The sequence below is a fragment of the Oncorhynchus tshawytscha genome, linkage group LG32, assembly GCF_018296145.1.
Source record: "Oncorhynchus tshawytscha isolate Ot180627B linkage group LG32, Otsh_v2.0, whole genome shotgun sequence".
Taxonomy (NCBI): Eukaryota; Metazoa; Chordata; class Actinopteri; order Salmoniformes; family Salmonidae; genus Oncorhynchus; species Oncorhynchus tshawytscha.
The window spans coordinates 16,229,461-16,253,684 of NC_056460.1; the positions used below are offsets into that span (position 1 = coordinate 16,229,461).

A 24,224-nucleotide genomic window follows, 5' to 3' on the forward strand; every position below is an offset into this window, starting at 1 on the left:
TAAACACACCTGACAACAGCCAGGTATAACATGAGAGGATGGTGATGGGTGAACACACCTGACAACAGCCAGGTATAACATGAGAGGATGGTGATGGGTAAACACACCTGACAACAGCCAGGTATAACATGAGAGGATGGTGATGGGTGAACACACCTGACAACAGCCAGGTATAACATGAGATGATGGTGATGGGTGAACACACCTGACAACAGCCAGGTATAACATGAGAGGATGGTGATGGGTGAACACACTTGACAACAGCCAGGTATAACATGAGATGATGGTGATGGGTGAACACACCTGACAACAGCCAGGTATAACATGAGAGGATGGTGATGGGTGAACACACCTGACAACAGCCAGGTATAACATGAGAGGATGGTGATGGGTGAACACACCTGACAACAGCCAGGTATAACATGAGAGGATGGTGATGGCACATCCGCGTATTTATATTTTTTAAGCTCTCTACTTGTCAGTTCCAACGGGACATTATTTGCATTTTTACCTTAACATGGAAGATAGAATTCAAAGCAAGCAGTGCACTGGAATGACATTCAGATTAACTGGAATGGCATTCACGCTCATGGGATGGGTGGCCAAAAATAACTAACTTAAAGCCACAACCCCAATAAGCCACGAATATGACCGCATTGAGGCATATGTCACTGTGCTTCTATGGCAGTAAGCACCATGCCACTGCAAACAAGACAGTTCATAATCCAGTGCCTTTATCACAGTCGACACACCTATATTATAGCTTTCATTTACTTTAAGAATGCAACATTTTCATCTCTCCCTCATGGCAAAATGTGTAGAATTGCAGGAAGTTAGCTGTGACACGTCTGCCTTTAACACTATGACATGGGGATACAAATTTAACAAACAATCATTTATTAGCCCTGTGTGTGAAGTACAAGCATGTACAATAAGTACAATACCATGCGTCCCACTGCTGGCTTGCCTCTGAAGCTCAGCAGGGTCAGTTCAGGGCCCGATTTCCCGATAGCGTTGGAACTTAGCCTTACCTACCTCTTTCCTGCAATGGCCGAAGATGTAACATACGTTTCCCAAAACACCACGTAGAGAGAGCGTTCATAATACCTTTTAATCAATACGAATACTTGAACAAAAAAAAAAACAACAAAACGACAAACTAACAGTTCTGCAAGGTACAAAACAGAAAACAACTACCCACAACCCATAGTGGGAAAACAGGCTGCCTAAGTATGATTCTCAATCAGAGACAACAATTGAATAGCTGCCTCTGATTGGGAACCATACCAGGCAAACACCTAGAAATATAACACACAGAACAAAACATAGAATGTCCACCCCAACTCACGCCGAACCAAACTAAAATAGAGCCATAAAAAATAAACTAAGGTCAGGACGTGACAGTCAGTCCCTAGATGGGAGACCAGATGCCGATGGAAGTGGTGTTGGAGGGCCAGTAGGGAACCTCTTCCCTCTGGTCTTAGGAGATTCCAAAGCCCCGGGGCTGTGAAGGGGACATTGTTGTCTTTCGGATGGGACATTAAATGGGTGTCCTGACTGTCTGTTGCCATTAACAAATACCATGGCACTTATCGTAAGAGTACGGGTGTTAACCCTGGTGCGGTACCCTGGCCAAATTCCCAACCTGGCACCTTTCAATCATGACCACCTAATCATCCCCCTTATTCCCAATTGGCATATATCACTCCTCACCTCTCCACCATGATAGGTGATGTGTGTTAAGCGTTCTGGCACAAAATAGTTGCCGTCCATCACCCAAGTGGGTGCTACACATTGGTGGTGAAAGAGGTGAGTTTTCCCCCTTTGCTATGTACAGTGCTTTGAGCAGTGAGCACCTACTGTAGGTGGATCAAAGGCGCTATATAAATGCAATCAATCATTATTATTATTACTGTTGTTATTATTATTAGAAGTTACAATGAGTATACAATACAACAACAAAAACATTCCTTGGATCTTATCCATTGATGATGTAAATTCATTTGTGATGAAGGTTAATTTTACACTCAGTAACTTGTATAAATAGCTTTTTAAACTCAATTTACTGTCATTACTGCGGTTCCCTGGTGTTGTCTCTGAAGTCATCACAGTTTGTTTGAGGTAAAAGCTAATCTGTAGATTACAAAGCCTCACCGTCTTCTGAGTTATTAACAGGCGAAGACAAATTTACATCCCAAATGCTACCCTATTCCCTACAGAGTGCATTACTTACTTTCAGACCACCGGGTTCTATTCAAAAGGAAGGCACTACGTAGGGAATAGGGTGCCGTTTGGGACTCAAGCAGAGCCTACCAGAAGAAAGACAAGGGAAAGGGGGATATCAAATGGAGGCAGCCAATCTTGGCTCAGGATTACAAAAGAGGGAGGAGCAGGGAATAAGGCCACGTTAGGGCAAGAGTTAAATCTGTCTAAACGTTCTGCCTAAACAGAAGTTGTATAACATTTAACCCACTGGTGCTGGAGGACTTCTGTACTGAACACTATTGGTGTTGGCAGACTCACTCCACGCCCATGTGGTACAGATGTTTACCTTGACAGAGTTGACCTTGTGTCTTTATTGACCTTTTATTTCAGTATTTGCACTGTCTCTATGCACACTCACAGGGCCCTACACACTCGCACACACTGTCACTCCAACACACACACACACACACACACACACACACACACACACAACACACACACACACACACACACACACACACACACACAAACGCTCACTCCATTATTTGCTCACTCACACATAATATGCACATACATTTATACTGACTCTACACACCCACTCACATACAAGCTGCTGCTACTCTGTTGATCTCATATCCTGTTGCCTAGTCACCTTACCCCTATACATATCTTACCTCCATCACTCCAGTATCCCTGCATATGTAAATATGGTATTGGAATTGAGTTCTAAATATTTGTTGTATATACAGTACCAGTTAAAAGTTTGGACACACCAACTCATTCAAGGGTTTTTCTTTATTTGTACTATTTTCTACATTGTAGAATAATAGTGAAGAGATCAAACTATGAAATAGCAAATATGCAATCATGTAGTAACCAAACAAGTGTTATATTTATTTTATATTTGAGTTTCTTTAAAGTAGCCACCCTTTGCCTTGATGGCAGCTTTGCACACTCTTGGCATTCTCTCAACTAGCTTCATGAGGTAGTCACATGGAATACATTTCAATTAACAGTTGTGCCTTGTTAAAAGTTAATATGTGGTTTTATTTCCTTCTTAATGCGTTTGAGCCAATCAGTTGTGTTGTGACAAAGTAGGTGTGGAATACAGAAGTCCATATTATGAACAGCTCAAATAAGCGAAGAGAAAGACAGTCCATCATTACTTTAAGATATGAAGGTCAGTCAATGTGGAACATTTCAAGAACTGAAAGTTTCTTCAAGTGCAGTCGCAAAAACAATCAAGAGCAATGATGAAACTGGCTCTCATGAGGGCCGCCACGGGAAAGGAAGACCCAGAGTTACCTCTGCTGCAGAGAATAAGTTCATTAGAAACTTATTCTCAGAAATTGCAGCCCAAATAAATGCTTCACAGAGTTCAAGTAACAGACACATCTCAACATCAACTGTTCAGAGGAGACTGCGTGAATCAGGTCTTCATGGTTGAATTGCTGCAAAGAAACCACTACTAAAGAACACCAATAATAAGAAGAGACTTGCTTGGGCCAAAAAATATGAGCAATGGACATTAGACTGGTGGAAATCTGTCCTTTGGTCTGATGAGTCCAAATTTGTGATTTTTGGTTCCAACCGCCGTATCTTTGTGAGACGCAGAGTAGGTGAACGGATGATTTCCGCATGTGTGGTTTCCACCGTAAGGCATGGAGGAGGAGGTGTTATGGTGTGGGGGGTGCTTTGCTGGTGACACTGTCTGTGATTTATTTAGAATTCAAGGCACACTTAACCAGCATGGCTACCACCGCATTCGGCAGCGATACGCCATCCCATCTGGTTTGGGCTTAGTGGAACTATCATTTGTTTTTCAACAGGACAATGGCCCAACACACCTCCAGGCTGTGTAAGGGCTATTTGATCAAGAAGAAGAGTGATGGAATGCTTACTTAGTGTTTTTTGTATTTCTTATTCTTATTACTATTATTTTTTTGTAATACATTGTTATTGATTATTGCATTGTTGGGCTTCGAGTTTGCAAGAAAGACATTTCAATGTACTTGTGCATGTAACATTAAAACTTGAAGTTGTAAAGTCTGCTTCCAACTCACACCCTCAAACACGTAGATCCCCTGAACACAGCTTACTTTCCAGACCACTTTCCGGCTCACACTCTCAAACACCTAGATCCCCTGAATGCAGCTCACTCTCTAGATCCCAATCACCTGAATTCTAATCACCTGTTCACACACCTGTATGTCATTATCACACACTGTGTAGTTCAGTTCTTTGCACCCCATCACTGTGAGGTATTGTTGGTTTTGTGACATGTCTTTTGGAGCGCTGTTTCCTGTGAGTTACTCCTCCTGATAGTTTTTGCCTGCCTTGCTAACGACACCTTTTTCCTATTCCCTTCCTGATCTCCCGGACTACGTTACTAGCCTTTCCCTGCCTGTATTGTTGCCCTTTTGGACCCCCTGTATATGACCTTCTGCCTGCCCCTGGACCCAGTTACCTGCCTCCTCCTGTGGTCCTTTGCAATAAACACCTGCTGCGCCCTGCGCTTGAAACCAGCTCTCTGTCTCCCCTCGTGTTCAGATGCCGGACCTTAATTTGAGCCAGTTCGCTACAGCAGGAAAACAATCCTGCAGCAACAGGAAATGTGAATTATTATGTGGATTATAATTTATGGACATTTTTGCATGGGTTGATGGAATTTTCAAAAGGGAAAATCAAGTCCGAAATGCCAAAGTGGATTTTTTTTGTATTTATTCCCTACATTGCAGGAAAGTTCTAATTACGATCCTTCATCTGTAAAACTAGTCCCGAGAACCAGGGAGTCATTGATTTCCACAACAAAGGCGCCAGTCTATATGGAGATTGTGCAGACAATATTAAGTAAGACATTTGAAGACACCCTTCAATGAATAAATGACATTGAGTTGCTATGGGCAGGTTGCTGTTTTGTTACATTGCATTACAACAACGACGGCAAGAACAAGTAAAGACCATAAAGAAACTGACCCAACACAAAGTTGGTTGTCTAACACATATTCAGTGCATTGGGAAAGTATTCAGACCCCTTGACTTTTTCCATATTTTGTTACATTACAGCCTTATTCTAAAATAAAAAATGTCAAAATCATCAATCTACACACAATACCCCATAATAACAAACAAAAACAGGTTTTTAGACATTTTTGCTCATTTATATGTATATTGTTTACTGAAATATCACATTTCGTAAGTATTCAGACTCTTTACTCAAGGACTTTGTTGAAGCACCTTCAGCAGCAATTACAGCCTCAAGTCTTCTTGGGTATGATGCTACAAGCTTGGCACATATGTAAGCTCTGTCAGGTTGGATGGGGAGTGTCGCTGCACAGCTATTTTCAGGTCTCTCCAGAGATGTTTCATCGGGTTCAAGTACAGGCTCTGGCTGGGCCACTCAAGGACATTCATAGACTTGTCTTGAAGCTACTCCTGTGTTGTCTTGGCTGTGTTCTTAGGGTCGTTGTCCTGTTGGAAGGTGAACCTTCGGCCCAGTCGGAGGTCCCGAGCGCTCTGGATCAGGTTTTCATCAAGAATCTCTCTGTACTTTGCTCCATTCATCTTTCCCTTGATCCTGACTAGTCTCCCAGTCCCTGCTGCTGAAAAACATCCCCACAGCATGATGCTTCCACCACCATGCTTCATGGTAGGGATGGTGCCAGCTTTCCTCCAGGCGTGATGCTTGGCATTCAGGCCAAAGGGTTCCGTCTTGGTTTCATCAGACCAGAGAATCTTGTTTCTCATGGCCTGAGAGTCCTTTAGGGACCTTTTGGCAAAATCCAAGCAGACTGCCATGTGCATTTTAATGAGGAGTAGCTTCTGTCTGGCCACTACCATAAAGGCCTGATTTGTGGAGTACTGCAGAGATGGTTGTCCTTCTGGAAGGTTCTTCCATCTCCACAGAGAAACTCTGGGGCTTTGTCAGAGTGACCATCGGGTTCTTGGTCACCGCCCTGACCAAGGCCTTTCTCTCCCGATTTCTCAGTTTGGCCGGGTGGCCAAAAAAAGAAAGAGTCTTGGTGGTTCCAAACTTCTTCCATTTAAGAATGATGGAAGCAACTTTGTTCTTGGGGACATTCAATGAGGCAGACATGTTTTGGTACCCTTCCCCAGATCAATCCTGCCTCGGAGCTCAACAGATAATTCCTTCAACCTAATGGCTTGGTTTTTGCTCTGACATGCATGTCAACTGTGGGACCTTATATATACAAGTGTGTGCCTTTCCAAATCATGTCCAATCAATTGAATTTATCACAGGTTGACTCCAATCAAGTTGTATAAACATCTCAAGGATGATTAATGGAAACAGGATGCACCTGAGCTCAATTTCTAGTCTCATAGCAAAGGGTCTGAATACTTATGTAAAATATGGTAAAAACCTGTTTTCGTCATTATGGGGTACTGTGTGTAGATTGATGAGGAAAAATAATTTAATCAATTTTAGAATAAGGCTGTAAAGTAACAAAATGTGGAAAGAGTGAAGGGGTCTGAATACTTTCTGAATGCACTGTGTATAAAACATTGGATGATTTCTTTGTTTAACTTCAGAAGACACCCTCTGAAACCATTAGTTCAGCTGAAGATGGTGGGAACATTGAACAAAAACCTCTGAATTTCAACTTAGGTTTCCCATGAAAAATGATTTGAATTTGAAAACGAATCACCAAAAAGTGGAGAGTTGTATAAGCTTGATGAAATGTCCCACACAAACATTCTCCTCCCAGTCCTCGTCTAGGCCTACGTTTGTCTTTTGCTAATGAAGGACATTATGTGGAGGGGCTCAGCATAAGTGGAATAGCTCTCTAATTGTTCCTAATGGGTTCTTAGAAGTTTATTACAAGTAGAAGTAGAATGTCACTCCTAAACTCCATCCAAAACACATAATACAACAAAGACTATGTTCACTGGACAGCTGGGTTGGGTTCAATTCATGGGTCAATTCATAGTAAAGCTCACGCAAACCCAGATCCTTAGTATGATTTGCCCATCATTTTAAACATTTACACCCAGATTTCCTTAGCGTTTGAACCAGTTTTTTCAAAAGGGGAATTCAACATTGAGGAATAAACAAAAAGGTCAAATTAAGTTGGAATATATGATAAAACACGAAAGGCTCTATTCAATACATATCATGGCAGTGCAGCGTTACAGCGTGAATGAAATTAGCGGGGACTGCATTCACAGTAAAATCTGAATATGTCAGCTCAATTGGAAATGACTTTTACATTTCTATCACACAATCGGTAACACTTCAGTGAGACAGATTGAATAGAGCTCAAGTGTAAATCCCACATAAAGTTTGTTTTAGCTTCGTTTTTTGGTTGCAAACACTTAGTTAAACTGGGCCTTAATAAGACTACAAAAGCTCTTCTCTTAGTATCTCTGCAGTTAACACAATTAGCCCTTTGCAACAACTACAGGCCACTGATACACTACCCTCTCACCCCTACTAAAACAGTCCCTCTCTCCCTATAAATACCAACCTGAAGCTTACTTTACATCAGGGTTACCAATGTGTGTTCATCCATTCAATTACACAACAGCCTAAACATGCCAAGACATTATACACTGCTGTACATACTCAAAGTGGCCGGTGCCATGTGTAAGCCTATTACAGGGCCTTAACTCTGCAGGCACGTAGCCCACAGTGGATATATATATATATATATACACTGCATCCAAAATGGCACCCTTTTCATTACCCATAGAGATCTGGTCAAAAGTAGTGCACAATGTAGGGAATAGGGTGCCATTTGGGACTCGCTATATGCTCTGGATGTTATGTCAGGCCAGCTAGCAGCATGGGACGGGCTGGTGGCCAGTAAACACCCAGTAGGATACACAGTACACACGGTCACACGGCGAGTGACAGCGCAAAGGTCAGAGGGGATTAGGTCAGAGGTGTATAAAAGGGGAGGACAGTCGGAGAGGAGGAAGAGAGATACAGCAGGATCTCAGTAGGATCAACCCAACTCCGGAGAACTGTTCAATACAGACTGCAAAGACAGGTAGGATGAAACTGCAGTGTCCTGTTACGCTCAGCTCTGAGCATTAGTTACCTTTATTGTATGCCCTGTAAGGGTCATTTGGCATCAATGCCTTAGACATTTGCAGAAAACATTTTAGAGTGTAGAGAATTCGCTGGAAATATTGTACTGTTTCCATGGAGTTGTCTTGTTGAGATCCATTGCTGATGGTCATTGACTATCAAACTCATCAAACACATGGTTCCCATTCCCGTCACTCCATTCCAGCCATTATTATGAGCCGTCCTCCCCTCAGCAGCCTCCTGTGGTAGACTTGTGTGCTGTAGACTTGAGACAGCTCACACAACTGACTCTTGAGGATGAGAGCAGAGCAGGATAACAGACAATGGAATTTTTGAGTGGTTGAAGTCTAATAGAGAGGCTGGAGCTTTTCATTCAACACTCTGATAGACAGGGAATTGAATTGTACTGGAGGACACTAGGAGGAGACCAGAAGACCAATCGACAATACCAGGACACTAGGAGGAGACCAGTGGACCTATAGGCAATACCAGGACACTAGGAGGTCAGCAGACAAATAGGCAATACCAGGACACTAGGAGGTCAGCAGACAAATAGGCAATACCAGGACACTAGGAGGAGACCAGCAGACAAATTGGCAATACCAGGAAACTATAGAATGAACACATGCAGATCAGTAGAGCAGCTGTGGAATGTGATGTAGGAGAGCTGTTGATTGGCTGTTGACTTGAAAACAGAATATCATTCACCTGTACAGGATGCATGTCAAGAGTGGTGGAATAAAACGTGTTTGGGTGCAGAGTATTGCTTGCATGGACAACGAACTCTCAAAAGCATTTGTGTGCAATGTGTTCTACTGTAGAAATATACATTGTGTTGAGTGCAGTTGAAATGGAAGACTGGGATAGGCTACTACTGGTTTCAAAGGTCTCAAAGAACCTTCTAGTTACACAATGTTCTGGTTGAAGTGACCTCATCTGAACTACAGATTGTAACGCTAACAAGTAACTTTGGTACTATTTTCGCCTTGGTTAGTACAGTATAGGTTGGTGCCAAATCTAATCTGGTATGATTGGATCAACATAGACCGCTCAGGTGTATTTTAGAGGGAGTATCACTCTTGGGGTGCGACGGGATAGAGAGATGGAGGGGTTGGTAATAATTAGGTATTAGGGAAAGGGGGTTGGATTAAGACAGATTGAGGATAATACCGATGGAGTTAAAGAAACCGATAATCTACTCCTGACTGATATCTTGATGGGATTTACTACTGTTATTCAGTTACGTATTTCCCAGCTACCTTATTGACCCTCTTTCCTCCCTCTCGCTCTCGGTAACCAACAGAAATGGCAGACGTTGCAACTGCCGCTGAAAAGAAGGCCCCCCCTAAATTCAAGCAGAGGACTACCCGTACCTTCAAGAGCAAGGCCCCCAAGCCTGGCCAGAAGGGGTGAGTTAGAAACTCCCTTAGAACACACAAATATAACTACTACAACAATGAAAACTAATTGTGCATACACCTTCTAACATAACAAGCATCCATCCTTACATATCAAATGCAACTCCTTTTATACCGTACCAAAACACACTTCAATACATCTTTCTCTCGAACTCAACTTTACCACCACAACCCTCAAGTCTGCTGTGTCTCTATCCCTTTAGCTCATGGAACTTCTCCTTCTCTCTCCTCTCCCACCAGATTCGGTGACGACATCCCCGGCATGGAGGGTCTCGGCACAGACATCACAGTGGTCTGCCCATGGGAAGCTTTCGGTGACATGGAACTCAGTGACCTGGCGAAATATGGAATTGTTTAGACGCCCTACCCCTCCTTCCCTCCCCTCGACCACCCCCTCCACTTCTCTTTCCTTCCCTCTCCTCCTTTCTGGACCCTGAGGTCAGGGAGTCCAGTACTCTGAACTGATTCTTGTTGTTTTGTTATGCCATCTTGTACAAGGCGCTTCCACTTTGACATCAGCTCGGTGTTTAAGAGCCGGGCGTACTCACTCGGGTGCACTACCGACCCTGAGAGCCGGGCGTACTCGGGTGCACTACCGACCCTGAGAGCCGGGCGTACTCGGGTGCACTACCGACCCTGAGAGAAATGGTGAAGTCACACAAACACACAGTGATACTTGGGAAATATGCACACACCAGCTTTAAACTGAAGACACATAATACCAAACCTCATCCTGCCACTGTCCTCCTGTAGAAATCTCACGTAAATGACCAGCTAAGCAATGTCCTAACAACTGAAGTCAAATGGCACTCAAGTTATATGAATAAGACATGTAATGTATAATAGTGATGTGCATTCGCTTTCTGCGGTCTGGTAGGTAAATAAACGGTCATGTCAGTGAAGCTTACTTCGACACTACTACTAGTTTCACTGGTGCACTTCCTGAGAGAGAAGCTGGACTAAATTTACAAATGTTATTAAAGAGGGTTTGATTAAGCGTTGTTCATATCTCAATTATAGTTGGTCTCCTCCCGCCTGACTTTTTTCTCAACCTGCACCCGCTCTCCTTGAAAGCACTTTTTATATACAGAAATATATATTTATGTACAAAATAAAATCAATCCATCTTTTTTTACAGTGAATTTCAAATGTCTGTAATTTGACTGTTCATTTGAGAGCCGATCACTCTTGCAATGTGTCACATATGAACCCTCTTGAATTATATGAAGAATAACCAATTGAAAAACAGCTACTTCTCATGGTACTTTGGCAATACTTCATCAGAAGCAATCAATTAAAATGTACATTTATCTTGGATCCTCAATAACACAAAATACAACCACCAGCGACTCAAACAGACATTATTAAAACACAGGACAACATAAGAAATTGCTCTGTCCCCTCCTGTACTCCCTGTTCACTCGTGACTGCACGGCCAGGCACAACTCCATCATCAAGTTTGCTGATGACACAACAGTGGTAGGCCTGATCACCGACAACGATGAGAGCCTATAGGGAGGTCAGAGACCTGGCCGTGTGGTGCCAGGATAACAACCTCTCCCTCAACGTGATCAAGGCAAAGAAGATGATTGTGGACTACAGGAAAAGGAGTACCAGCATTCCCCAATTCTCATCGACGGGGCTGTAGTGGAATAGGTTGAGATCTTCAAGTTCCTTGGTGTCCACATCACCAACAAACTATCATGGTCCAAACACACCAAGACAGTCGTGAAGAGTGCACGACAAAGCCGACTCCCCCTCAGGAGACTGAAAGGCATGGGTCCTCAGATCCTCTAAAGGTTCTACAGCTGCAACGTCGACAGAATCCTGACTGGTTGCATCATTGCCTGGTATGGCAACTGCTCGGCCTCCGACCGCAAGGCACTACAGAGGGTAGTGCGTACGGCCCAGTACATCACTGGGGGCAAGCTTCCTGCCATCCAAGACCTCTATACCAGGCCGTGTCAGAGGAAGGCCCTAAAAATTGTTAAGACTCCAGACACCCTAGTCATAGACTGTTTTCTCTGCTAACGCACAGCAAGCGGTACCGGAGCGCCATGTCTAGGTCCAAGAGGCTTCTTAAGAGCTTCTACCTCCAAGCCATAAGACTCCTGAACAGCTAATCAAATGGCCACCCAGACTATTTGCACCCCCCCCCTCTCTCTCTTTTACACTGCTGCTACTGTTTATTATCTATGCATAGTCACTTTAACTCCACCTACATGTATATATTACCTCAATTAACTGGTGCCCCTGCACATTGACTCTGTACCCCTAGCCCCTGTATATAACCTCTGTTATTTTACTGCTTCTCTTTAATTTTTTGTTACTTTTATTTTTTACTTAACACTTATTGTTCTTAAAACTGCATTGTTGGTTAAGGGCTTGTAAGTATTTCACTGTAAGGTCTACGCCTGTTGTATTCATGTGACATAACATTTCATTTGATTTGAAATTGGACACCAAAATAACAACATGAAAGTCACAAACCACAACAAAATATTTTATATAAAAGATTTTATATGGACATTCACTAACAAAATAGCATAATGGCAGCCAGGGGATAAACATGACAGAGGGGAAGAGATTCAAAAAAGGACAGTCACTTCCATTTGAAACCTATAGTGATTAAGAAGAACCACCTCACTGTATAATATAATACAAGGAGCCTACTCCATGGCTCTGTTCCAATATCCACACAAGTATACTACTTAGTATGAAGCACTGTATCAAGGTATGAATTCAAAGTAATATGCTGGTATGGAAATTAGAACGTTGCCATTGTGTTCTTGCCTCGTTGTGGTGGCCATTTCGTTTTGCCCATCACTGGGCCTGAATCTTTGACAAACAGCACTGTGCTCTTCTTTGCTACACTAGCATCCTAAGCATAAAAAAGGGCTAGCTGCCTAGCATTCTCCATGGAGTTTAGTGGTAAAAGATAACTACTGCAACCGAATGCTGTTGGGAGTCTGATCTCAAAAGACAGAAAAATCATGCAAAACATTTAGGTCAGGGGTCTCAAACTCTACTTCCTGGAGAACAACATCATGCTAGTTGCCCATGTTGATTGGTTAAATAGGTTGTCAATCATTTATCCACTTTGCTCTGCGTTTCTCAATTTGGTAACCAAAGAAATAGGGCATAAATAACTATCTTTGGCGGTACCTTTTCAGTTATTCATATTTCAGTCTACTTTTGCAATACATGATAATAAAGTCAAATGACCAGAGAAGAGTTTGACCCCTGTTGAAGTCTTAGATTAAGTTCACACTGAGAAGAGTGGTACACACAGCCAGAAAACCGAAGATAAAATGAAAAATAGAGCAAACATTTCAAAATAAACAATGACTGCAGCATTTTGAAATATTGTTTCATAGTAATTAGTTCATGCCCCACATAACATTTTCTTTGTAAAACTGCTTTGAAACATTTACCATTGTACAAACCAAACGATAACACTTACAACCTTTTGTATACTTGGATCATTCAAAACTGCATGCCCTTTAACCTAGACAGCACACGAGCGCTACGCTCTTCACATCCGTTTTAAACCTCAACCGATTCATTTCAGCACTGAAATGTTAGGAGTCTTTGTCTACGACAGAGTGACTAGATTACTTCACAAGAAGTGCTTGTCAGGCCACCATTCATTCCAGCGTATTCTTGTCTACTGTAAACTTTGGACTTGGAATAAATTGTGAGGCCCGAACATTTCAGCCTTCCCTATTTTTTGGGAGGAAAAATACTCAATCCAATGCTTGCCAACCCCCCATCACCCTGTTTCAGTCTGGACCAAAAAAGTCCTGTTTCTTCCATTGAGAAAATTAGTTTGGTAGTTTAGTTTTTACATGCTTTCCCGTTTTGTTCGCGCCATAGATATAGAACACTAGATAGGCTGATGTCATAGTGGCATACCTCTATGGTACCCTCCCTCTTTGAACTACCAAAGAGCCCATTCCCCTCTGCCCTAGAAAACAACACAAGAGGGAAAAAAATATCAGATTTCAACTAATCTGGAAATGAAAATGTCACCTTACTTTAGGAGGAACAACAACATTTACCAATAGAAAAAAATATAACAAGCTAATGCAACAAATAAAAAGACCGCACTTATAATAATAACCACAAGAACGATAATATATTTATCATACACATGACTAAAAGTGTGCTTTTCTACAAATCTTTGGAACAAAAAAAAGGCAAAAACAACCACATTTGGAAATAGAGTATAAGGATATAGAAATATGCACAATAGTATGGTATTTTGCATTAAATATTTTTCATATTGATGGTGTCCCTCTTTCAACGCCTGTTGACAGAATCTCACTATCTATTACCAACGTAGCTATTCTCAGGAAGACTGTACTTGATGTTTACCTGCTCTTCTAAAAGACAGAACAAGTTACGGAAATCAATCATATAGCCAAATAATACATCCCTATCATAACTTTTCAAAGAAATATAACTGAATAAGTTTATTCTAGGACACTAGGTTCTGGTTGTTTCAATGATATCAGTGATATGTCTCAGCCTAACATTCACAATGCAATAAAAAGCCAGCCGGTACATCTATAGTAGTGATGAAATATTATATAGTTCTGAGTGATTTGTGTATAGCGTGAAGTATTGTGAGAATATGATGTTGTGCACTGGAAGTTTAGTTTGGTATAATATTGTGTTATGTAGAGGGGACGTGTAGTGTTGCCCATTGTAGTGAATGACATAGATATTATCTACACTGTAGTCCTAGCCCCTGGACCTCGTTTCTAGGGAAGTGGAAAATGTATGTGGAGGTGTGCTCAGAGAACCACTGAAACTAACAATAATAACGCAATAAAGACAACGCTATAAATCAGCAATAATAATAATAATAATTTGGTAACTTTTTTTCTCTCTAACTAATTTATTTGCATAATTGTAACAATTAAATTTTTAAAGGTTCCCCATTTTCACGGACTAAGAAAACTTTGAGGTAAGGAACAGCTATGATAATCCTTTTACTGCTCAGTTTGAAGTGAGTCATTTCTAATAGTGTTAAAAAAAACATCAGTCCATCCACTCTCTCTCTCTGCAATGATGTCATTTCCTCTCTCATACTCCTTCACCCCACAAGAGGAAACATGGAGTCACATCCTCCATTTTGTTTGCAAATTGTCTTTCTGTTCCAAAATGCTTTTGGTGCTCGGTTGCTGTGGTTTCTCGCTCATTCGGGCTCCACAGACCTGCAGACACTGGCAGTCACAGTTCTGTCTTCCATAACTAGGCTCCGCCTCCATTCTTGATGTATGAGTTGTGTATAGTACATGCCACATTACACCTTGGCTGTTATACGTGTGGTAGGGGGTTTGTCTCAGTGTTCAGTTAACGGTCCGGACACCAGTTACATGATAGGCTCTGGAGGTACGCTAGCTGGGGGCGACCATTCTGTGTCTTGTGCTGCTGAGAGTGTCGAGAGGGAGAAACAGGGGGACTATAATACAGCCGTGCAATGGAAACAAGCGGCCATTTGGTTCAAATACACGTTTTTTTTTCTATTTTCTTTTCTTTGTCAAGGCTTTCTACCAGTCTTTAAAACGGCATTCCTATTTTTGTTTGAAGCGAAAAAAGAGTGGACAGCAGGAGATTTTGAAATATAAATGTTTCCATGGTAGGCTACAAACTTGCGTCAACGTGTTGCAATCTCCATCCTGGACAGCAGAGGGAGCTCTTTTATAGATTGTTCAAAACAGGATGAGAGAGCTCCTGGGAAATGTGGTTATCTTTAGTAGGGCGCAAATCTACTGTAGCCTCCCCTGTACAGTGTGGCCTGGTAGAGACAGAGGAGAGGTGGTAAGATGGCAGTTAGTGGGTTAGTGATTGGCTAGAGCTTTACCATAGAAGTAGAATTACTAGAATGGACAAGATAATTCTATTCTCTTTTCTTTGTTGTGGATAGTAATGTAGATAGACAAGCGTTCTTACCATAGCTCCTACACCATAGGCTGCAGCTGTGGCAGGGTTTAGTGCAGCGTGGTAAGGGTCTGTCGTGTACACCCGTCCGTAGCTGGACACCAGAGATTAGTACATTACAAACCCACCGCTGTGCAACCAAACATGTTCCAGAATAGAAAGTGAAGTAGGCCCACTGCTTTTAATTTGAATATGTTGATATATAATATATGTTACCTATATATAGTCATAGTACGGTGTGCTACTGCTTTATTTTGTGTAATATATTGTGTTTATCACTCACCCATCACTGTAGGCAGCTGCTGCGGCAGCCGCTGCTCCTGCAGGACCAGCTACCGCAGTCGGCTGAGCGTAGCGATACGCAGCATAGCCACCCTAAAGGAGGAAGGGACAGACAGACAGCGAGAACACGGCTGTTAGTCAATTGTTATCGACTCCCTCACACAATACCCCAGGAATGAATGAGAGTGAAGCTATGTTCCTTTATAACAGCAGAAAAAGGAGCGAGACTAACACAAGCAGCAACAACAGGTCATCTGGTGCAACATGGCATTCAGAGAATGTAGCAGAGGCCTTTTCCCCGTGTCGGTCTCCCTCCATGACCAACAAAAAAAACACTAGGGCCTTGGTTTGTGACAATGATATAGGCCCTGCATCAAGTGTGCCGCAGCTTTTCTACATTCAATTCATCTGATAATTGATGTCTTGTTGGAGGTGGAGGGAGAGACAAAGACAGGAGAAAGTGTGCATAACCTCAGGTGTGAAATCTCAACCTTCCCATCAAAAACACAGTGTTAAAGAAAGGGGGGGGGTGAATAAACAGGTGATCAGGATCATTATTCCTTTAATAGGGAAAAACGAATGAAGGACACACAGAAGACGGCCAGCCAATACAATTAAGGGGGAGGGGACACATACACACTCGCATGGTCACAACCAACAACTGACGCCGGACAGCATGCACCCCAAACTCAAAACAAGAGGAGACTGTTTTCCTTGGCAACACACCACTGCATTCTAACCTACAGATCAGTTCAGGACCAAGTCCCTGTATTCAGTAACACACACATCTGCTGGGGGGGGGATAGGAAGAGGAGGATACAGGGAGAGGAGAAGAGAGGAGGAGAATGGGGAAGAGGAGGGGGGAGGGGTATAAGTGTGTCTGCATGCCAACATTGATTCAGTTAGCATGCCACAGCTGGAACAGATATAGGGAGATACCAGGAAGGGGTCAGAACGACTCATTAAGATGAAGATCCATGTCCCTGAGAGTCTGTGGACCTGTGTTGATCCTCAGATCCTGGAGATCCTCTGTGAGCTGTCTTTAAGCTACTCAGCCTCAACTTTCAGAAACCATGTCAGCCATTACTGGCAAAGTGTACCTCTCATTTTGGCTATACTTCATATCTAAGGGTGGCCGTTATAAAGACTGCATAAGAATTGTGGCAAAATCCTAGTTTGTTTTCATCTGTGTATATGATTTATTGTGCTATTTTTATTTTATTTTTTAAACTGAACAAAACTTTAAAATGTCCATCGTGTTATGTCTAATTCCTTTAGAAGGTAATATTGTCATTCGTGTTATAACGATTCCCTTTCTCCCCCGTTCTGGGGGACTCCACCCATGTCAGAATCCAGTGAGTTAGTAATAGAAACAGAAATAAAGAGGCATTTCAATCTGGGATGGTCAATAAAACACCAGTAGCAGTCAGTCAGTCAGTGGAACGCATAGTAATAGGATGGATGCACACTGGCTGATCACACAGTGACGTGATGATGGGACCCTACCTGGGGCAATCTGCCACTAATGTCCTGAAACACTATTCTACAGAGAGAACAGAGAACAGCTATGGTCAACCTGGTACCACACACACACAATCACACTCCACACGCAGGCAAACGATGCATAGAGCAGTCTATTCATGAATGTACAGAACTATGAGGGTATGTAGTATAGATCCTGGAAGATTGGACATTGCACATGGCATGCACCACTTCATATAGCAATATGATTCATCAAGAACAAAGTGTGTGTAACAGCTATTATTGATCTGCCTAATTAAAATAATTAAATGAATAAACCGGTTTTGAAAAATGTGTGTTAAGGGGGCCTCCCGGGTGGCGCAGTGGTCTAGCTGTGCCACCAGAGACTCTGGGTTCGCGCCCAGGCTCTGTCGCAGCCGGCCGCGATCGGGAGGTCCGTGGGGCGACGCTAGTGTCGTCCGGGTTAGGGAGGGTTTGGCCGGTAGGGATATCCTTGTCTCATCGCGCACTAGCGACTCCTGTGGCGGACCGGGCGCAATGCACGCTAACCAGGTCGCCAGGTGCACGGCGTTTCCTCCGACACATTGGTGGGGCTGGCTTCCGGGTTGAATGCGCGCTGTGTTAAGAAGCAGTTGTGTTGTGTTTCGGAGGACGCGTGGCTTTCGACCTTCATCTCTCCCGAGCCCGTACGGCAGTTGTAGCGATGAGACAAGATAGTAACTACTAACAATAGGATACTACAAAATTGGGGAGAAAAAGGGGGGTAAAATTCAAAAAAGAAAAAAAAGAAAACGTGTGTTAAATTGTAAAGTTTACTACATCACCCACATATACACAGTTGTGTGGGTTTGGTCCATGCACACACGCTCACACACTCCGACGGAGGGAGGGGAAAGGAGAGAATGAGAGAGAAAGAGCGAAGGAGAGAGGTATACTTACATAGAGGTCTGCTGCACCGTAAAACCCTTCCTGATACATCACACTGAGAGAGGGGAGGAGAGGAAAGACCAGAAAGAGAGCGATGGATAGAAGAGAAGTGATGGATGGTGATTGAGGAGTGGAAGGAAATACAAGTTGTGAGGAGGAGCAGAATAAAGAAGAGTGTGTAAAAGAGAGGAGAGAAAAGGGGCAGGTGATTAATATACACACACGTGCAACATGCGAGATAAAATACCACTTCTCTTGTTTGGCCAAACGTAGCCCTTTACAAGTCATATTGGAGTGATTGTGACCACTGCGCAGTAGACCGCAATATTATCTCATGTTCAGACAAAGAAATGGTATTTCAGTGCAGCACCAAACGAACGCAATTAAGTGTATTTGTTATATCACACCATGCAGTAAAAGTGTGTGTGTGTTTTATTGAGTAACACTTACCCTGGGTATGTAGGTATAGCTTGCTGGGGTAGGGCTGCCCTGACAGCACTGTAGACCGGCCGGCCACGACCCCGGAGGTGGGCGCCCCTAAAGGTCGCTGCCGCTGTGGCAGCCGCCGCAGGGTACGGGAAGCCAGGGACTGAGAGAGACAGGCCAGAGAAATCAGAGAGAGGCAAAAAAGAACAAAGAGTTAGTCTACACAAAAGAACAGTCTACAGAAAATAACAAACAGTCTACAGAAAATAACAAACAGTCTACAGAAAATAACAAACAGTCTACAGAAAGGGGAAACATGCTATTTGAATTATGATGGAGATCCATTGTGGGGCGAAGGGTCCTAATATAAAGGAATACATACGGGCTAAAGCTAGTCATATCAACATCTCACTATCTCCTATTCTGATGAAATGAGGACTTAAGCTAACAATGTTAGCATCTCACCTATATTGATGAAATGAGGACTTAAGCTAACAATGTTAGCATCTCACCTACACTGATGAAATGAGGACATACAGTGACCTTCGGAAAGTATTCAGACCCCTTGACTTTTTCCACATTTTGTTACGTGACAGCCTTATTCGAAAATTGATTAAATTGTTTTTTCTCCCGCATCAATCTACACACAATATCCAATAATGACAAAGCAAAAACAGGTTTATTTGCTGAAATATGAAATTTACATAAGTATTCAGACCATTTATTCAGTACTTTGCTGAAGCACCTTTGGCAGTGATTACAGCATCAAGTCTTCTTGGGTTCGACGCCACAAGCTTGGCACACATGTATTTGGGGAGTTTTTCCTATTCTTCTCTGCAGAAGCTCTCAAGCTCTGTCAGGTTGGATGTGGAGCGTTGCTGCACAGCTATTTTCAGGTCTCTCCAGAGATGTTCGATCGGGCCCAAGTCCGGTCTCTGGCTGGGCCACTCAAGGACATTCCAGAGACTTGTCCCAAAGCCAATCCTGCGGTGTCTTAGCTGTGTGCTTAGGATTGTTGTCCTGTTGGAAGGTGAACCTTCGCCGCAAGTCCAAGGTCCTGAGTGCTCTGGAGAAAGTTTTCATCAAGGATCTCTCTGTACTTTGCTCCGTTCATCTTTCCCTCGATCCAATCTAGTCTGCCAGTCCCTGCTGCTGAAAAACATCCCCACAGCATGATGCCACCACCATGCTTCACCGTAAAGGATGATGCCAGGTTTCCTCTGGACATAATGTTTGGCATTCAGGCTAAAGAGTTCGATCTTGGTTTCATCAGACCATAGAATCTTGTTTCTCAGGGTCTGAGAGTCTTTATGTACCTTTTGGCAAACTCCAAGCGAGCTGCCATGTGCCTTTTACTGAGGAGTGGCTTCTGTCTGGCCACTCTACCATAAAGGCCTGATTGGTAAAGTGCTGCAGAGATGGTTGTCCTTCTGGAAGGTTCTCCCATCTCCACAGAGGAACTCTGGAGCTATGTCAGAGTGACCATCGGGTTCTTGGTAACCTCCCTGACCAAGGCCTTTCTCCCCCGATTTCTCAGTTTGGCCGGGCGGCCAGCCCGGTGGTTCAAACTTCTTCCGGTTAAGAATGATGGATGCCACTGTGTTCTTGGAGACATTCAATGCTGCAGACATTTTTTCGTACCCTTCCCCAGATCTGTGCCTCGACACAATCCTGTCTCGGAGCTCTACGGACAATTGCGTCGATCTCATGGTTTGGTTTTTGCTCTGACATGCACGATCAACTGTGGGACCTTATACAGACAGGTATGTGCCTTTCCAAATCATGTCCAATCAATTGAAATTGCCACAGGTGGACTCCAATCATGTTGTAGAAAAATCTAAGATGATCAATGGAAACAGCATGCACCGCAGCTCAATTTTGAGTCTCATAGCAAAGGGTCTGAATACTTGTTTTATTTTTAATACATTTGCAGAAATTTCTAACAACCTGTTTGCCTTTGTTATTATGGGGTATTGTGTGTAGATTTGTGTGTAGATTGCTGGATAATTTAACAAAATATATATATTTTAGAATAAGGCTACAACATAACAAAATGTGGAAAAAGTCAAGAGGTCTGAATACTTTCCTTAGACACTGTAAGCTAACAATGTTAGCATCTCACCTATACTGATGAAATTAAGACTTAAGCTAACAATGTTAGCATCACACCTATACTGATGAAATGAAGACTTAAGCTAACAATGTTAGCATCTCCTAACATCAGCTGTGTTGATGAAATTAGTCTAACAATGTTAGCATCTCACCTGTATAGAGCTCTGGACTGTACATGGCTCCAACCATTGGACTCAACTTCCACCCGGCTGTAGGGGAGTTGGCATTTAATAGCCCTAATGTACATTTGAGGAAAAAGAGGATAAGAAATATGAGTAACACTCAACATCTATATCGCAACAAGTTAAACATACTATGCAATTACACTTATGTAATCACATGCAACTACATTGCTACTAATTTGTTGGTCATATTCAGCAGTTATAACCAGCAATATTATCTTTACCATAAGGTAGAGCGGCGAGCCCCTCTCCTCCATTAGAATATGGGGTGACCATTTTCTTATTGGTCATCACCCTGGCTGTGGCGTTGTTGACCTGGGTGTCAGAGAGAGGTCAGAGGTCAAGACAACACGACGAGGGGTCACACCGGACCTGAGGGACAAACACCCTTGCCTGCTCCATGCACAAACACAGGCTCCTCCTGTATACCCAAACCCATAGAAATAGAATGAATAGAACATGCGTGGAACCTCTAACCCTGGAAAACTGACCGTTAAACTCAAGGGTACACTCACAATATGTGCCTGGTAGTGTGAAGTAATCATTTCCATGATAGTGTAGACTGTTCATTCAAATAAATAGTGATGTGGCTCATGCAACGGAATGTACTTTATTTTTTGTAATGTCAGTTTAAAAAAAAAAATCACAGCACAGATTGATGGGTACACTTCCTGCTTTTACTTACTGCTTTGGTCTTATGGGTATATGTGCAATGGCCGACAGACCACCCATTATGCCATCACTGACTTGAATGGGGACACCTGTTCTATTCATTGTATTTCTATGCCCAAACCACACAGTACAGGCACCAACATAACCTTCAGTACTACCAGAACAAATAGACCCTAGATATTTGAAATATGAGTGCGTCAATACACTTAGAAATGGCTATAACTTTACTAACTCAGATTATTAATACATATGTAACTAACACAAATAAATTGAGATTAGTAAAAAAAAACTGTGTTTGTACTTGTCAACATTTATCTGCTACTGTGAGTCGTATGAATTGAAAAAGTGACAGTAGTGTCTACGCTTGGATAAGAGGTTCATTTTGCTGATGTAAAGTGATAATGGTAATTGATTGATCTATGCATTCTTTTTGAAGGATAAAAAACTAGGAATTTGTGAGTATTCACAATAATTTAACCATTGACACACACACAGACTGAACAAAAATAAAACACATTTCAGATTAAGGCATTCAAAAGAAATCCAAGACCATTCCAGGCATTGCTACCTTTAAAAGAGAGAAAAGAGAGGGTGAAGTAAGCTTCTGTTGAACACGATGCAAAACGTTTCATCACTTGAACAGGTCACACACAGATTACACGCAGCCAGTCAATCAAGAGCGCATCACATGACCAGAAGGTGAGCCAAACCAGCCAATCAGCAAGCATCAGATGCAGTATATATAGACCAATCAAAACATTCTGTCAGCCCTCCCAATCAAGTCATACACATCATACAGAGAGAGAAGGGGGGAGAAGAGAGAGCGGGATGCAGGAAGAATAGCCAGTCCACATTAAAAGACATGGGAACACATAAATGATGGGAGGTAAAGAGAGAGAAAGAAATGCAAAAAAAAAATTCTCTCATGAACAAAAAACAAAATACCAAGATGCGGAACAAACTAATCAAAACAAAAGAAAAAACGTCTAACCGTTTGCCTACATATATGATCCAATACATGAGCTGGGATAAAGAGGGATGAGACAGAGAGGAAGAGAGGACAGAATAAAGAGATAGAGGATGGGGGGGGTGCAAATGTCATTCCTCAAAAAACCAAATCAAACCATGACCGTGAAACACTGTCAGGCATTGCAATTCAGTGTCGCACTACAAATAACTAGAAGCAGACACCAATATAACACACCATCCAAAACCAAACCATTGCTCAACATTTTTAAAAAGAAACTCCTCATGAACATAATAAAAGTCTGGGCACATAATCCAATTAAATATACTATCCTATTGAGAGTCAGATGTGATACTGATGGTGGTTTCAAGATGATCTTCGCTCTCGTGGTGGTCTTCATTGGTAACTAGTTTGAAGTATTTTATATACTCGATATCAGTTGCATATCCTTAGCTTGTACAAAGTGTCATTTAACCTTTGTTTTAATGTGAAGAATAGACTACGTTGCCCTTCTACATCGACAACTGCAGCCAGCGCACAAAACCTACTGTCTCGTTACCAAGACTGACTTCTACAACAACGCGTACATGCTTTATCATGCCAACCCACTACTAGTGTACCAAACAAAATGCTGTTGAATCAAAGCAATCTACCGTTCGGTATTCACTAAAGAAAGTTAGCTAATACATAACATAGAGATGACAGTGGCACTATATGATACAGACGACAAGAGATAGTCAACCATGCAGGAAGTCAATAGCTCTAGAATGAATGTTTGAATGCAGTTAGAGTGGTGAATGGAATTAATGCATAAAGTGGTAGTCAGTTGCGCTTGCAGATGCGTTTTATATCAGCTTATCTTAATGTTACAGAAAGAGTCTGGGAAGGCCATGCGGTCCAAATGCCATTGGTTTTTCTAATCAGCATTTTATTCGCCGGCTCCACAATCAATCACAGGATTAGCCAATCAGATCCTTTCGATCAAACCCTGCAGGGTCAAGGACACTTTTATTGTATTTTTGTGTGTGTATAGGGTGCACTTTATCTTTATTTGGCAGATGGGGGGTGGGGGGGTCATTCAAAAATGATGCCATGTGTACACAACTTACCATTGCTGGGGAAACGGTGTGAGGACACGCGAGCGGTTACCGTGGAGACTGACAACAACACAGAAATCATCAGGGGGAAATAGAGAAAATATAATAAGAAATTAACCAAAACAAAAACAACCAATGAGGTGATGAAAAGCAACCACCCCCACCCTGAGGTACACAGAGGAAGTGATGTCATGAAGTGATGTCACAGGTGATTGGTCACCTTTTGACACAAAGCTGACCTCTATTGATGTAACTACTACAAATACCCAATACATATGAGCAGATACAGCCATACACACATGGGAGACAGAGGGGGACAGTTGAGGGATCAATCTAGAAGCCTATGGGTCAGGGAGAAGTCACTGAACTTTTCAACACAACCAGTGTTGGGGGTAATGCCTTATAAAGTAACGCGCTACAGTAATAATAATACTTTTTGTGGTAACGAGTAAT

The 24,224-nt window shown here is 42.4% G+C and overlaps 2 protein-coding genes across 9 annotated transcripts in view; one reads left to right on the forward strand and one right to left on the reverse strand.

The window, feature by feature from the left end:
* The first annotated feature begins 8,110 nt into the window (after nt 1-8,110).
* On the forward strand, nt 8,111-10,676 carry LOC121841583 (retinal cone rhodopsin-sensitive cGMP 3',5'-cyclic phosphodiesterase subunit gamma-like). Its single transcript, XM_042310807.1, has 3 exons — nt 8,111-8,216; nt 9,561-9,666; nt 9,916-10,676. Exons 2-3 carry the CDS (start codon nt 9,563-9,565, stop codon nt 10,031-10,033), a joined length of 222 nt encoding a protein of 73 aa, XP_042166741.1. The 5' UTR covers nt 8,111-8,216; nt 9,561-9,562; the 3' UTR covers nt 10,034-10,676.
* A 1,499-nt stretch (nt 10,677-12,175) lies between these two features.
* Nucleotides 12,176-24,224, reverse strand: part of LOC112216416 (RNA binding protein fox-1 homolog 2) — a 38,599-nt gene continuing 26,550 nt past the window's right edge. For 3 of the 8 annotated variants that reach the window (XM_024376384.2, XM_024376383.2, XM_024376386.2), the window contains 7 exons: nt 21,260-21,350; nt 21,006-21,089; nt 18,766-18,928; nt 18,328-18,370; nt 15,908-15,999; nt 15,637-15,718; nt 12,176-15,481 (listed from right to left, as the gene is read on the reverse strand). In XM_024376384.2, the coding sequence (XP_024232152.2) occupies nt 15,437-15,481; nt 15,637-15,718; nt 15,908-15,999; nt 18,328-18,370; nt 18,766-18,928; nt 21,006-21,089; nt 21,260-21,350 (600 nt within the window). In that variant the 3' untranslated portion in view covers nt 12,176-15,436. The other 5 variants (XM_042310635.1, XM_024376385.2, XR_006080592.1 and 2 more) reach the window with 5 other exon arrangements.

What these genes read in the sequence shown, in the direction of transcription:
- LOC121841583 (XM_042310807.1), top strand. Translation starts at nt 9,563, where the DNA reads ATGGCAGACGTTGCAACTGCCGCTGAAAAGAAGGCCCCCCCTAAATTC. An exon ending in CCCAAGCCTGGCCAGAAGGG is followed by an intron (nt 9,667 to 9,915) that starts GTGAGTTAGAAA and finishes CTCTCCCACCAG; the next exon opens with ATTCGGTGACGACATCCCCG.